Below are 11098 nucleotides of genomic sequence, written 5' to 3'. Positions count from 1 at the left end.
TCAAGTAGACAGACCCCCATGGACTAGAATATTCCAACCTGTATATTCTCTGTACTGCTAACAGCACTGCCTTGAGGGCAGAGCAGCTACATAAGTTATTTGGAATTCCTTTGCACAGATTTATTTCTTCTTCCCCATTTAGTTATTCAATCATTTATATCAGTATGGACTCATGGATGTTTATTTTATACTTTGGGTTGTAATCCAAAATATTTTGTTGCTCAAACTGTTCCTGTTTTGGCCACTGGAAGTGCTTTCAGTTGGCTCCTATATCCCTTTCACAGGCCTCCTTTACTCCAGGGTTTTGGGTTTCTGTTTGTTTTTTTCATGTTTGTTTTTGAGCATTTCTTTGCTTTCTGGCACTAGAAGATTCTCAAAGCCCATCTTGTGTATTTCCTGCTTGAGCCCTAGAACCAGCCATTTCCCCAAGAAGCTTTCATTCCTTTTATTGTAGAATGGTATAAAGAAACCAAGATGTTAGTGCTAGGTGACCTGTATCTTTTTATTTTTAAAATGTCACCCTTAGAAAACTTAAACCTACGTTATGCTCAAATACTTCTACTGGACAGCACTGCCTCTGTCCTAAAATGACTTCTCTTAATCCCATTTTCAAACTCATGACCCAGTTCTCTTTTTCCCTTCACTATCAAACTTTTTAAAGGGAGAACCAGCAATTCTTGCCTTTACTTCTTCCATCACATGCTGTTATTTAACTTCCTGCAGCCTGTCTTCACCCCACTGCACTGAGATGGCTCCCTCTAAAACTATGAAGAATCTCCAAATACTCCTCAGTCCTTTCCTGCTGAATCTGGGGTTCATGGCACTGCTGAACTTGTCTTCTTGAAAAACTTTGGCTTCAATGACCTCCTCTGCTAGCATGCCCTCCCATCTCTCTGATCATTTCTAAGTTTCCTTGGCAACCATATCTAAGCTGTTCCCTTAGGTTCTGGTGTTCCATCTTCTCAACTCCTTTCCATCAGTCTGGTATTTTCTCCCCAGGCAGACTCACCCACTCGCACACTGTCATTAACAGAACAAAGTTAACATACACTAAAGTAGCATCGATGACCCCCCACCCCAGACCAGCCCCGCCCCTGCCTCATCTCTGAGACCAGCTCCAGCTGCCCCATTCCTTTGTGGACCTAGATCCCTGAAGGCTCTTCTCCTCTGCCTGTCCTCCACTTCTTTCAGCTGAAATGCCAACTCCACATGAAGAATTAACTGCCCTTTCCTCTGCCTTCTGCATATTGGATGTGTATCAGTTAAGATCTTTTGGATGAAAGCACAAACACTAACTCTGGTTAGCCTACAAAAGAGGGCACTTATTAAATGGGTGCACAAGTATGCCACTGATTCTGTCAGGATCTGGCTGGAGACAGAAAGGTGCACACAAGAGAGGAGTTGAGAGTTTAAAGAAGGGACTACTTGTAAAAGAATGGTGCTGGAGAGGGGAAATAGCTCAGTGGTAGAGCACATGCTTAGCATGCATGAGGTCCTGGGTTCAGTCCCCAGTACTTCCATTAAAAAAAAAAAAAGAAAGATCAGAGTTAAGGGAACCTATGGGAAATGGTGCAACAGTCAGGGCTGGCAACAGTGCTGTTTACCACTAGGCGTAAAGGAACAAAGGAAGAGTAACAGAAGGAGAGGGCCACCTGCCAGGAGTCTTTTGCAGAGGGAAGCTGCCAACCCATTGCCCAGCAGGCAGAAAACCAGGAAAATCAGTATCTCGAACTCCCTCTCCTGCCTTGGGATCTCCTGCCAGTCCCTCCCCTCCACTGAATCCAACAGGAAGCCAAAGGAGTTTGTATTTCAATGGGGCCAGCCTCCCCGGACACAGCAAGGTGGAGAAGGTGGAGAGCGGGCATGGAGTCATGGAACTGAAGGAAGAGCTGCATAACCAAAAACTGGATCTGGAAGTTGTCAAGCACACAGCAACCAAGGCCAATGCCCAACAGATTCAGCTGGTCAAGAGATAACAAGCAGCTTTTGATTCAGTTTGTTACCTACATAGATGGCAGAAGGCAGATTAGCCAAAGGTGGCAGCTCCACGTGGTCCTCGTTTCACACGCCAAAAACGTTGGTGTGGAAATCAGAGGGCTCTTGGCTGAAACTTGAATTGTGGGATGGGATATCCCATTGCTGAGGAGCCAGTTCCAGACACAGCTAAGTTGTTTTACAGGCTGCAGCCCTACTGGGAGGGAGGTGGGGCAGAAAGCCTCAGGGTTCATCAGAGCCCAGAAGGCAATGTCCTATGAGTCTCCCATGGGGATGAGGAGGTCGGTAAAGATGGCCCCAAGGTGGCACCTCACAACCCTCCCTCCTCTCCTGTTCCTGGAGGATGGCTCATAGGCCATGGGGCAAGCCTTTGTCTGTCTGGCCGACGTGGATTCATGCAGAGTCATTCCCCACAGAAGGCTCTCAGGCAGCTCCACAGACCTCAGGGCACCAAGCCTCAGATGACTCAGCCCCAACCACTTTCTCTCCTCTGACTTTCAGATTCTTGGGAGAGAATTCAGCTGTCCCAGCCTTGGTCTAAGGAGGCCACTGTCAGCCGTGGCCAAGGGCAGGCTCACCATGAACAGACATGGCTCTGGGCCCACTCCTATGTGCCCAGCAGCTTTCAGGGATCAACCACACACCCCGTCTGGCCCCGACTCGCCTCTGCTCTGAAGGAGTGTCATTTCCACCTCCTCTAACAGAAAGGGAAGTCGACAGCAGTCTCTGACAGAGTGGTTGACATGACTGACCACAAACTGATGGGCAGGGGGTGGAAGCGAGATGTGGCCCCCACCAGAGGCTGGAGCTGCTTTTAAAGACCCGAGCATCAAGCAGTGTATATATACAGCAGTTCATAACTGCAAATCACTTGAAAAGGGAGAAACAGTATCAAATTTATTATCCTTGAAGTTATTTAAAGGTCACAGTGATGGGGAAAATTATGTGAGGGGGTGTTGCCACCCTCAGGGGAAAGAGGAAGCAGAGATCATGGTTAGGAGGGGCCGAGGGAAGCCCAGGTTGACCGATGGACACCAAGGCCTGGCTCTGCTAGTTAATAAGCAGGTTAATAGCCTGAAAAGAGGTTGATACACACGCCCCTGGCCAATGCAGATAGGACCGTGGTCCTTTTGTCCCTATCATTTAAGTGTTTCTAGGGACCCCCAGGCATGAAGACCTCCCCTAACAATGAAGACATCACCTCTGCTCACTAGGGCCAGCAGGACCCCTCATGGCACTGCGCCCGCTGGGAAAGCAGCCCCACTGGCATCCCTACAGCTTGGTGGGCTGCGGGGGGCTGAGGTGACCAGGCCCGCTGGGCGGGGGCAGCACCATGGGCAGGGAGTTGCTGCCCCTTTCGTGCCAACACGTGTCCAGGATGGGGTAGAGCTTGCCCTGGAAGTCGGCCTGGAATGTGTAGAGAGGCCGCAGGTCATCAGGGCGGTCGGCGTCAAAGAAGGTGAGCTCCCCCTGCTCATAGTGCAAGTAGACGCCGATGCGATGGGGGTGGCCGGCCACGGGCAGGGGCACCCGCGGACAGCCAAAGGCTTCGTACCCCCGGCCCTCCTTCAAGCCGATGAGCCACACGCCGTGCTCCGGGGACTTGCTCACCTTGCCCTTGCGACTGGCCGTGCCCTTGATGACCCCCAGGCGCCAGTCGCTCTTGCTGCCCACCACCACCTCCCAGTAGTGGCGGCCGCAGGAGAAGCCCCTGCTGGCCAAGACGCACGTACTATAGTCGAAGCGCTCAGGCTGGCTGGCGCGCCGCTGGGCCAGGAGCCCGCACTGCACCACCGTGTTGCCCTTGGAGAGCTCCAGGAGCGGGTGGGCCGTGGCAGGGTCCAGCTTGAGGGACTCCGGGGCTGGGAAAGATCAGAGAAGATGTAGTTTCAAGCCACACAGGAGGCAGCAGACTCTGCCCCAAGGGAGGCCGACTGGAGGCCCTGAGCTCCTGCGGGGAGGACCTGCCTTAGCCTCATCCCTGTACCTACACGGGCTAGAAGGGGCTGGGCCCGGAGCAGGTAACCCTAAGGGTGTTTGCTGAATGAGTGAATGATACCCGAAGAATGGAAAAAAGGGGCAGCTGTGAGCTGAGGCATTCTGGTAAGGGAAACGGTGCGGGCAGCCTGCCTAAGGCCAAGGTGCTGATGGAAGGACCTGGAAGACCGCCTGTCACTGTGCTCCACAGCGTCACACCCCAGGTTTTCTGGAGAATCTGTAACAACTGTAGCTGCCTTCTTGGATCCCCTAGCAGCCTGCTCAAGGACAAACTATCCCAACTGACCTCTCTGCTCGCTGCCAGCTAATCAGTTACGCCCCAAATGTGCAAACAACTCAGAGATTATCTGTAGTTTTTCCCTCCCCTTTCTCCTTTTCTCCTGTATAAACCCTGTTTTTGTCTTTGTTGGATGAAATCAGTCTATTGATGATTTCTTCTGTGCTCGTAATGCAGGAGTTAATTAAATGTCTGAGTTATTTTTTGGTAGAGCCACAACTACCATTATTAGGCACTGAACTACACACGGATGTTTAGAAGCTATACAACCCAGCAGGGTGGGCTCAGAAATTACACAACTCATTCAGTCACCAGTTAGTAAGAGATGGAGCTGAGCTGGAGCCCACACTGCTGGGGGAAGCCTATCCCTCGCCCTCAGCTCTAGCCGGGCCGGCCTGCCTTCTGTTACCCTGCACCTCACACAGCGTAGCGCCCAGGAAGGATGATGGGTTGAGTTGGCGGGGGGGGGGGGGGGTCAGGGGCCTCACCTGGCAGAACCTTTCGGAAGAGCCTTTTCCACACAGTCAGCTTGATGTCAGCCTGGTGCAGGCCTGGTTTGAAGGAGATGGGGCTGAACGCACCTTCCAAGGGCCGGGCCTGCTGGAGCTCTGCTCTGCGGGCAGTGGTGCACAGGGATGGCAGACCCGCTCACCGTGCACCCCAGCCCTTCACCCGGACGCCAGCCCACAGCTCAGAAGCCCGTGCACTCAAGATGCCCACCACGTCCTCCCCGCCACCCTCCTCTTAGAGGCCCGGCTTCCTCCTGGATGGCAAACCCTCCACATCAGTAGCTCTCAAGGTGCAGGTCTGGGGCCAGCAGCATCACCTGGGGGCTTTTAGAAATACAAATTCTCTTGGGTCCCACCCAAGACCTGCTGAATCAGAGCTGATTACTGGGGCCCAGTGAGCTGCGGTTTAGTGAGCCCTCCAGGTGGTTCTGATTCACACCACTTGAGGACCACTTCTCTGTATCCAGGGACCCAGGCCCCCAGCTCCAGCTGGAGTGGAAACCAAACTCAGCCAGTCAGATCCCCTGTCCACTCAGTTAAGCCAATGCTCCTGACCAAACAGTCCTTAGGACAAAGGGAAATTTGAGAAAACAAGCAGACGCTCATAAACAGGGCTGAGGAAGGCTCAGTACGGGTGGTTCATTTGTTGGGACTGGAAAGTGGATCCAACACCTTTCTATAAGCCGTGGCCTGTTCCGTTACCCACCATCACCCTCTCCTCTCCACTTCTGCCCTGTTACAACTGCAACACTGAACTTCTCATAACGCTGCAAGCTCAACGCACTTCACCCTTTCACATGACTCTGCCTGCCTGCCACCTCCTGTCCTTTGCCCTCTCACCCACCCAACCTGAGCACTCTGCCCATCTCCCCTCATCACCTCCTCCTCCTTGTTAATTCTGTAGCTTGTGCAAACTTCTACTGTTCTAGGTACACAGGGTGATGTAACCACCACCACCTCCCATGAGGCTTGGCGACCCCTGAAGGCAGGGACGTGACTTTCCCTGTGGTCAGTACAGAGCTGGAGGTGGGCAGCTGCTCCCAAGGCCCCATGAAAACTGAAGGGAGGATCTAGTGGACGTGAGATGCCCAGGCCCGCAGCCACCAGACCCTCGCTGAGGACTCCTTCTGAGGTGATTACCTGGAGGCCATGGAGTGGTACTTCTGGAAGACAAGAAGGAGGTGGGTTAGGGCATGGAGGAGGCTACACGGAAGCCGTTAGGAAGGGGGAGGCCCTTGGGGCGTGGGGGACACTCCCTCGTCCTCTCACCCGGATGAACTCGTGGTGACTCTCGTTACCGAGCTGCTCCAGCACACCCTCAGCCTGGACCAGCCGCTCCCGAGCACCCCGGGCCTGCTCCAGCTGCATGTCCAGGGAGGCCACGAGGCCGCGCGTGTGGCCCTCCACCCCCTCCAGGCAGCGGGCCTTCTCCTCATCCACCAGGTGGTGCAGCTCCTGGAACTCACGGCGGATCACCCAGCTGAAGACGTCAGATTCATTCTGGGACAGGAGGGGGCTGGTCAAAGCGGGAGCTGTGTCCCCAGAGCCTGGCCGCTTAGGCCTTGCTGAGCCTTCCCAATGGTGCTGGTCCTGGTACCCGACTCCCAGGCTGACTCCTGCCAGGGTGCTCACATGCTGCCTGGGGGTCCCAGGTGTGGCCATGGGGGAGGTCAGCAGTGGCAGCCGAGAGGCGGGGCACAGCTCAAACACAACGGCCCTGCTTTTGCCTGTTTTGACCACTAAGTGCGAACAAGAGATTTTGCGCTATCACAGGGTTCCGCAACTGAGAAACGGGCTGAAAGATCCCAGAGAGCAGGCTTTGCAGTGAGATAACCAGGATTCCCTGTGTGACCCTGAGTTCTGCCTCCCTTAGACGGGGTACTGCTGCCCCCATCTCCAGGGCAAGGAAGATAAACTGAGTTGACTTTCAAGGGACATGGGTCTTGCTGGTCTCCTGCTCCTGTTTCACGACAGCCTGCAGCGCCCAGACTCCACACCCTCCCTGCCCCAATGCGCCCCTCAGCTAGGAAAAGGAGACAGCCACCGAGGGCTCAGGCCTTTCCATGCCTGTGCTCCAAGGTCCCAGCAGGGCACCGCACAAGCTGTCAAGGGCAAGCAGATACAGGTGGCAGGAGTGGGCGGTCATGCCCACTGCTGAGCTGTTTGCCTCCAGGACTGGGTTCTGGGTTATCTCACTCCCAAGGACATGGAGGACATAAGCCAACTTGGAGACAGTCCTGACAACTGTGCAGAATTCCCCTAAGAGCCTTTGCACTTTCCCCACCCTGCCCTGGAATGCTTTGAATTCTGGCTTTATATGGAAGACATGGACTTCTGTAAGGGACAAATTAGAAGTGGGATCTGCAGGAACGGGTCCCGGGAAGGGCACAGGGATGGAAGGGGAGGGCACTCACAACAATCCGGGTCCTGTTGTTCACCAGTTTGGCGATCTGCTCATCCACCTTCTTCTGCTCCTGCTTCAGGTCGGAGATGAGGGCTGCCAGCTCCTCCTGCAAGCGATGTACCATGACCCCACGAGCCGCCAACCCCTCTCCCTCTCAGCTTCTAGGGGCAGCCCTGGGCCTTGCCCTTCCTGGGAGCATTCCCTGTGGAACCAGGGAGAGCCCCAGATACCCCTGACCCTCAAATAGGTAGGACTATTCAAGAATATTCCACACTGATGGCAGGAACTGCCCAGACAGAAGAGAACCTCTACGTTATCCCTCTATGACGTGGACAGAGCTGCTGAAAGTTGTTACAGCCACCCGGAAGTCACCACACACCATCCAATAGGGGCAGCTACCAATCTGAAGTCAACACTCCCTGCATGGAATGCTGCCTGGAGGGTAGCCACCAGGTGAACTTTTTGGTCACCAGCAGGTCCAGAATTAGTGGGCATCTGACCAATAGTCATCACGAAAAAGGCTGGCCCCAACTGAGGCCAATGGGACATGCAGTGGCCCAGGTTACACCTGGTGACCCCCTACTCCTTATAAAGACCTCAATCCATCCCCAGAAGCCTTGGGCGACTTAGGGCCTCCCAGGCTGAAGTAAACTCACTTCTCCTGGGCTGCCCTGGCTCCCATGTGACCTGGCCTTAGGGGTCCAACCAGAACCACCAAGATCATCATCTGGCCGCACCATGATGGGAGCCCTGCAGGTTTGTGCCCATGGAGGGTACAGAATCTTGGTGTAGGTAGTGCCCAAGCAGAAGTCAGATGCAAAAGCCTTTCAGAGAGGGAGCTGAGATAAAAACAAAGCAACGGGAGAATCATGGACACAGAGTCCCTGCTCTCTGGCATCTCATAGCAGCCTGGGAAGGGCATCCCAGTGGTAAATGCTCCTGAGGCAAAGAAAGAGGGGACTGGTTCTTTCTCATCAACTTGGCCACAGTGAGTGGGAACAGAACTATGCAAATAAATAAACTATCTCAAGATCTCAATCGATAAAACAGGACTGCATGAAAGAGATCTGATAAAGAAAATTAATTTGGTTGCACCACAGAGAGGAACCTGGAGATCACAAAAACCCACATCCAAAACCGGGACCCAAGACCTCCCCAGCCTATAGCCAGAAATGACAAGCTCCCACATGGCTCCTTCTCTGCTAATAAAACTGGACTCCACTTCATTGCACTGCAATTTGCCTTCCTCCACCGTAATCCCTGCACCTGGGCAGCTGCTCGAAAAGTGTGCTAAAAGTCTGTGAGTTCTGCTCCAGGGCAGAGGTGCTGGGAATGCAGGACCGGGCTCGGAGTCCCCAGGGGCGGCCTGGCTCTCCGCTCCCCAGCAGCCTTGCTGCCCACCTTCATGCGGCTGTAGACAGTGGACACAGGTGTGACCCGATGATGCTGGTGGGAGCCCAGCAGGCCGCACAGGCCACAGATGAGCTCCTGGTCCTTCTCACAGAAGAGGCTGAGCGGGTTCCGGTGGTGTGCGCAGACCTGGGGCTCTGGGTCTCCAGGGAGCTGCAGGGCTTCGATCACCCGCGCCAGGGAGACGTTGGGTGGGGAGCTGCTGCCGTCCACTTCCTGCCGGCACACGGGGCAGCGCAGCTCTGAGTCCAGGTGGCGGGACAGGGACAGCAGGCAGCGCTTGCAGTAGGAGTGGCCGCACTGCAGCATCAGGGGCTCCTTGAAGACCTCCAGGCAGACGGGGCACTGCAGGCGGTCTTCCAGCTCCAGCACGCTCACCTGCCACGCCATTCACAGCACCCGCTGGAACCCAGGGCAGCCTCCCTGGAGCCTGCTCCCTCCACTCCTTCCGCCTCCAGCCCCCAGCGCCCCTGAAAAATGAGAGGCTCTTAAGGATGCCAGTCCTGACCCGCGATTACCTTGGGCCTCTTCTCCCATCTTTAAAACAAAGGGCTTAAATGAAAAGGATGGTCACTTGGAGGTACAGGATTCTACACTTTTAACTTGAATTTGGAGGTAAACATGAAAGGGGCCATCTGAGGGGTCACTTGGAGCAACACAAATAGTGCAAACTCCAGCCCAGCTCCTGACCTAGAACTAGACAGCAAAAACAAGCCAAGGTCCTTCCCACATTCTGGATCAGTTCTCAAACAGGAGAGCAGCTGTTGGAAGCATAGTTACAATAGAATTCCTGAGTCACCCTTTCACACATCTCCAGTGAGCCCCGGAAATCCACATTTACAACAGACGCCCCCCAGGTCATTCTAAAGCAGAGAGTTTGGTCTTAGAACACACTGTTCCAGAGAGTCTGGCCCTTGGAGGGCTATCTCCGAAGCTCCCACCCAGCTCCCCTGTGAAAACTGGCGCTGAGGGAAGAGAAGCATCTCACCGGAAGTCGGCAGCGGGCCCAGGGGAAACCCCCACAATGGACTACCTAGTTTCTCAGGATTCGCTGGGGTCTCACACCTGCATCACTGACCCACTCTGCTCAGCCTTCTCTTCTCCCCAGGATGGGACAGCAGACCTGGGGACTGCAGCTGAACACCTGCTGTACCAACTAATCTCTGCCCCTTTCCTCCTCCCCTTTCCCAGAAACACCCAGGTGTCCTCAAGGTCGCTCAGAATCAGGTGGAAGCTGGGCCACATCACGGGACTGGGGAGGCAGCCTCTGCTTGGCCAGCTCCGATAACTGCAGTGCTCAGGTGCTCGCCTGGGCCAGGCACGGGTGAGGGGTGGAGACAGGGGACCGGAACCTGCTCCTACCTCACAGACCCCAGACGGGAGCGGACTTGTGCTTTAACACAATTCTTTCTGAACCTCAATCTCTCTCTCTCTTCAGAATTTTGAAGGTATTTTTATTTACCTAGATTTTTAAATTGATGTATAACTGCTTTAAAGTGCACAAATCTTAACCATACACTTGAGATACAACATGTATGTATATATACACACACTCTCCAGGTCAAGATGCAGACAAGCTTCTGGGTTGGTGAATGCATCCCTGTGCTGGGACAGTAGTGCACCCCAGTTCCCCGGGGAAAGAAGCCTCTGAACTCCGGACCCTTCCAGACTTCACCCTGTATACCTCTTCACCTGACTGCTCATCTGTATCCTTTATCAGGAGGGCTTTTTCTTTTTTAATGGAAGTCCTGAGGATTGAACCCAGGACCTCGTGCATGCTAAGCACACACTCTACCACTGAGCTATACCCTCCTCTCTTGCATTCTTTATAATAAAGTGGTAAGCATTAAAAAAAAAAAAAAAGATACAGAATGTTTCCAGCACCCAGAAGGCTTCCTCATGTGCCCCCCAGCTAGAACCCCTAATAAGGGCAGCCACTATCTTGACTCCTAGCATTGTAGATTAATGTGGCCTGGTTTTGAATTTTAAATAAAGAGAATTCAATAGTATGTATTATTTTGCATCCGACTTCTTTTATTCAATATTAATAAATTATGAACATTCTTATTAAAAGAACTTCAAAGGTTTACAAGTTCAATGACGTTTTGTTTTACAGTTAATAAATACTGTAGTCATACCACACTACGCACATCAGGAGGTGTGGTGGGAAGTCACTGAATGGAAAAGATAAGAGATGGGAGATGGTCTCCAGAGTGTTAAGAAATAGGAGCTCTGGACCTGCAAGCCACGACCCCCACAGCCTAAGCACCCATGTCTCTACCCACCCCATCACGTGCCCCACTGCCCGTCCTCACCACCTGCGTGACCGGGTCCTTACGCCTTCGTCACGTGCACCATACACCCCTGCTCCAGCACCCGTCGTGCTCTGCGCGCCCTCACCAGATGCTGGGTCAAACTCCATGCGCCCGCGACACCTGCCGAGTTGAGCTCCGAAGCGCCCCGTCGCGCGCCTCATACTGTTCCGCGCAGACGCGTGCGGGATCC

At 53.7% G+C, this 11098-nt stretch overlaps 1 protein-coding gene across 6 annotated transcripts; it reads right to left on the bottom strand.

The window, feature by feature from the left end:
* Positions 1-2866: 2866 nt before the first annotated feature.
* Positions 2867-11045, bottom strand: TRIM50 (tripartite motif containing 50). Of its 6 annotated transcripts, XM_032459570.1 has the most exons (8): positions 9582-10492; positions 8972-9063; positions 8585-8809; positions 7194-7289; positions 6049-6279; positions 5920-5942; positions 4759-4883; positions 2867-3857 (listed from the first exon to the last, which is right to left on the bottom strand). In XM_032459570.1, exons 2-8 carry the CDS (start codon positions 8981-8983, stop codon positions 3268-3270), a joined length of 1302 nt encoding a protein of 433 aa, XP_032315461.1. In that variant the 5' UTR covers positions 8984-9063; positions 9582-10492; the 3' UTR covers positions 2867-3267. The 6 variants fall into 6 exon arrangements, with proteins under 6 accessions (XP_032315461.1, XP_032315458.1, XP_032315460.1 ...); XM_032459567.1 differs by lacking the exon at positions 9582-10492 and adding an exon at positions 10994-11045 and having other exon boundaries at positions 8585-9063; XM_032459569.1 differs by having other exon boundaries at positions 5920-5939; positions 8585-9063; positions 9582-10493.
* Positions 11046-11098: the final 53 nt, after the last annotated feature.

The sequence above is a fragment of the Camelus ferus genome, chromosome 18 (genome assembly GCF_009834535.1).
Source record: "Camelus ferus isolate YT-003-E chromosome 18, BCGSAC_Cfer_1.0, whole genome shotgun sequence".
NCBI lineage: Eukaryota > Metazoa > Chordata > Mammalia > Artiodactyla > Camelidae > Camelus > Camelus ferus.
Note: the sequence above shows the minus strand (reverse complement) of the source record. Positions and strands in the feature narration are given on the sequence as shown.

What these genes read in the sequence shown, in the direction of transcription:
- TRIM50 (XM_032459567.1), bottom strand. Translation starts at nt 8,983, where the DNA reads ATGGCGTGGCAGGTGAGCGTGCTGGAGCTGGAAGACCGCCTGCAGTGC. An exon ending in ACAACAGGACCCGGATTGTT is followed by an intron (nt 6,280 to 7,193) that starts GTGAGTGCCCTC and finishes CTCCTGTCCCAG; the next exon opens with AATGAATCTGACGTCTTCAG. An exon ending in CTTCCGAAAGGTTCTGCCAG is followed by an intron (nt 3,858 to 4,758) that starts GTGAGGCCCCTG and finishes GATCTTTCCCAG; the next exon opens with CCCCGGAGTCCCTCAAGCTG.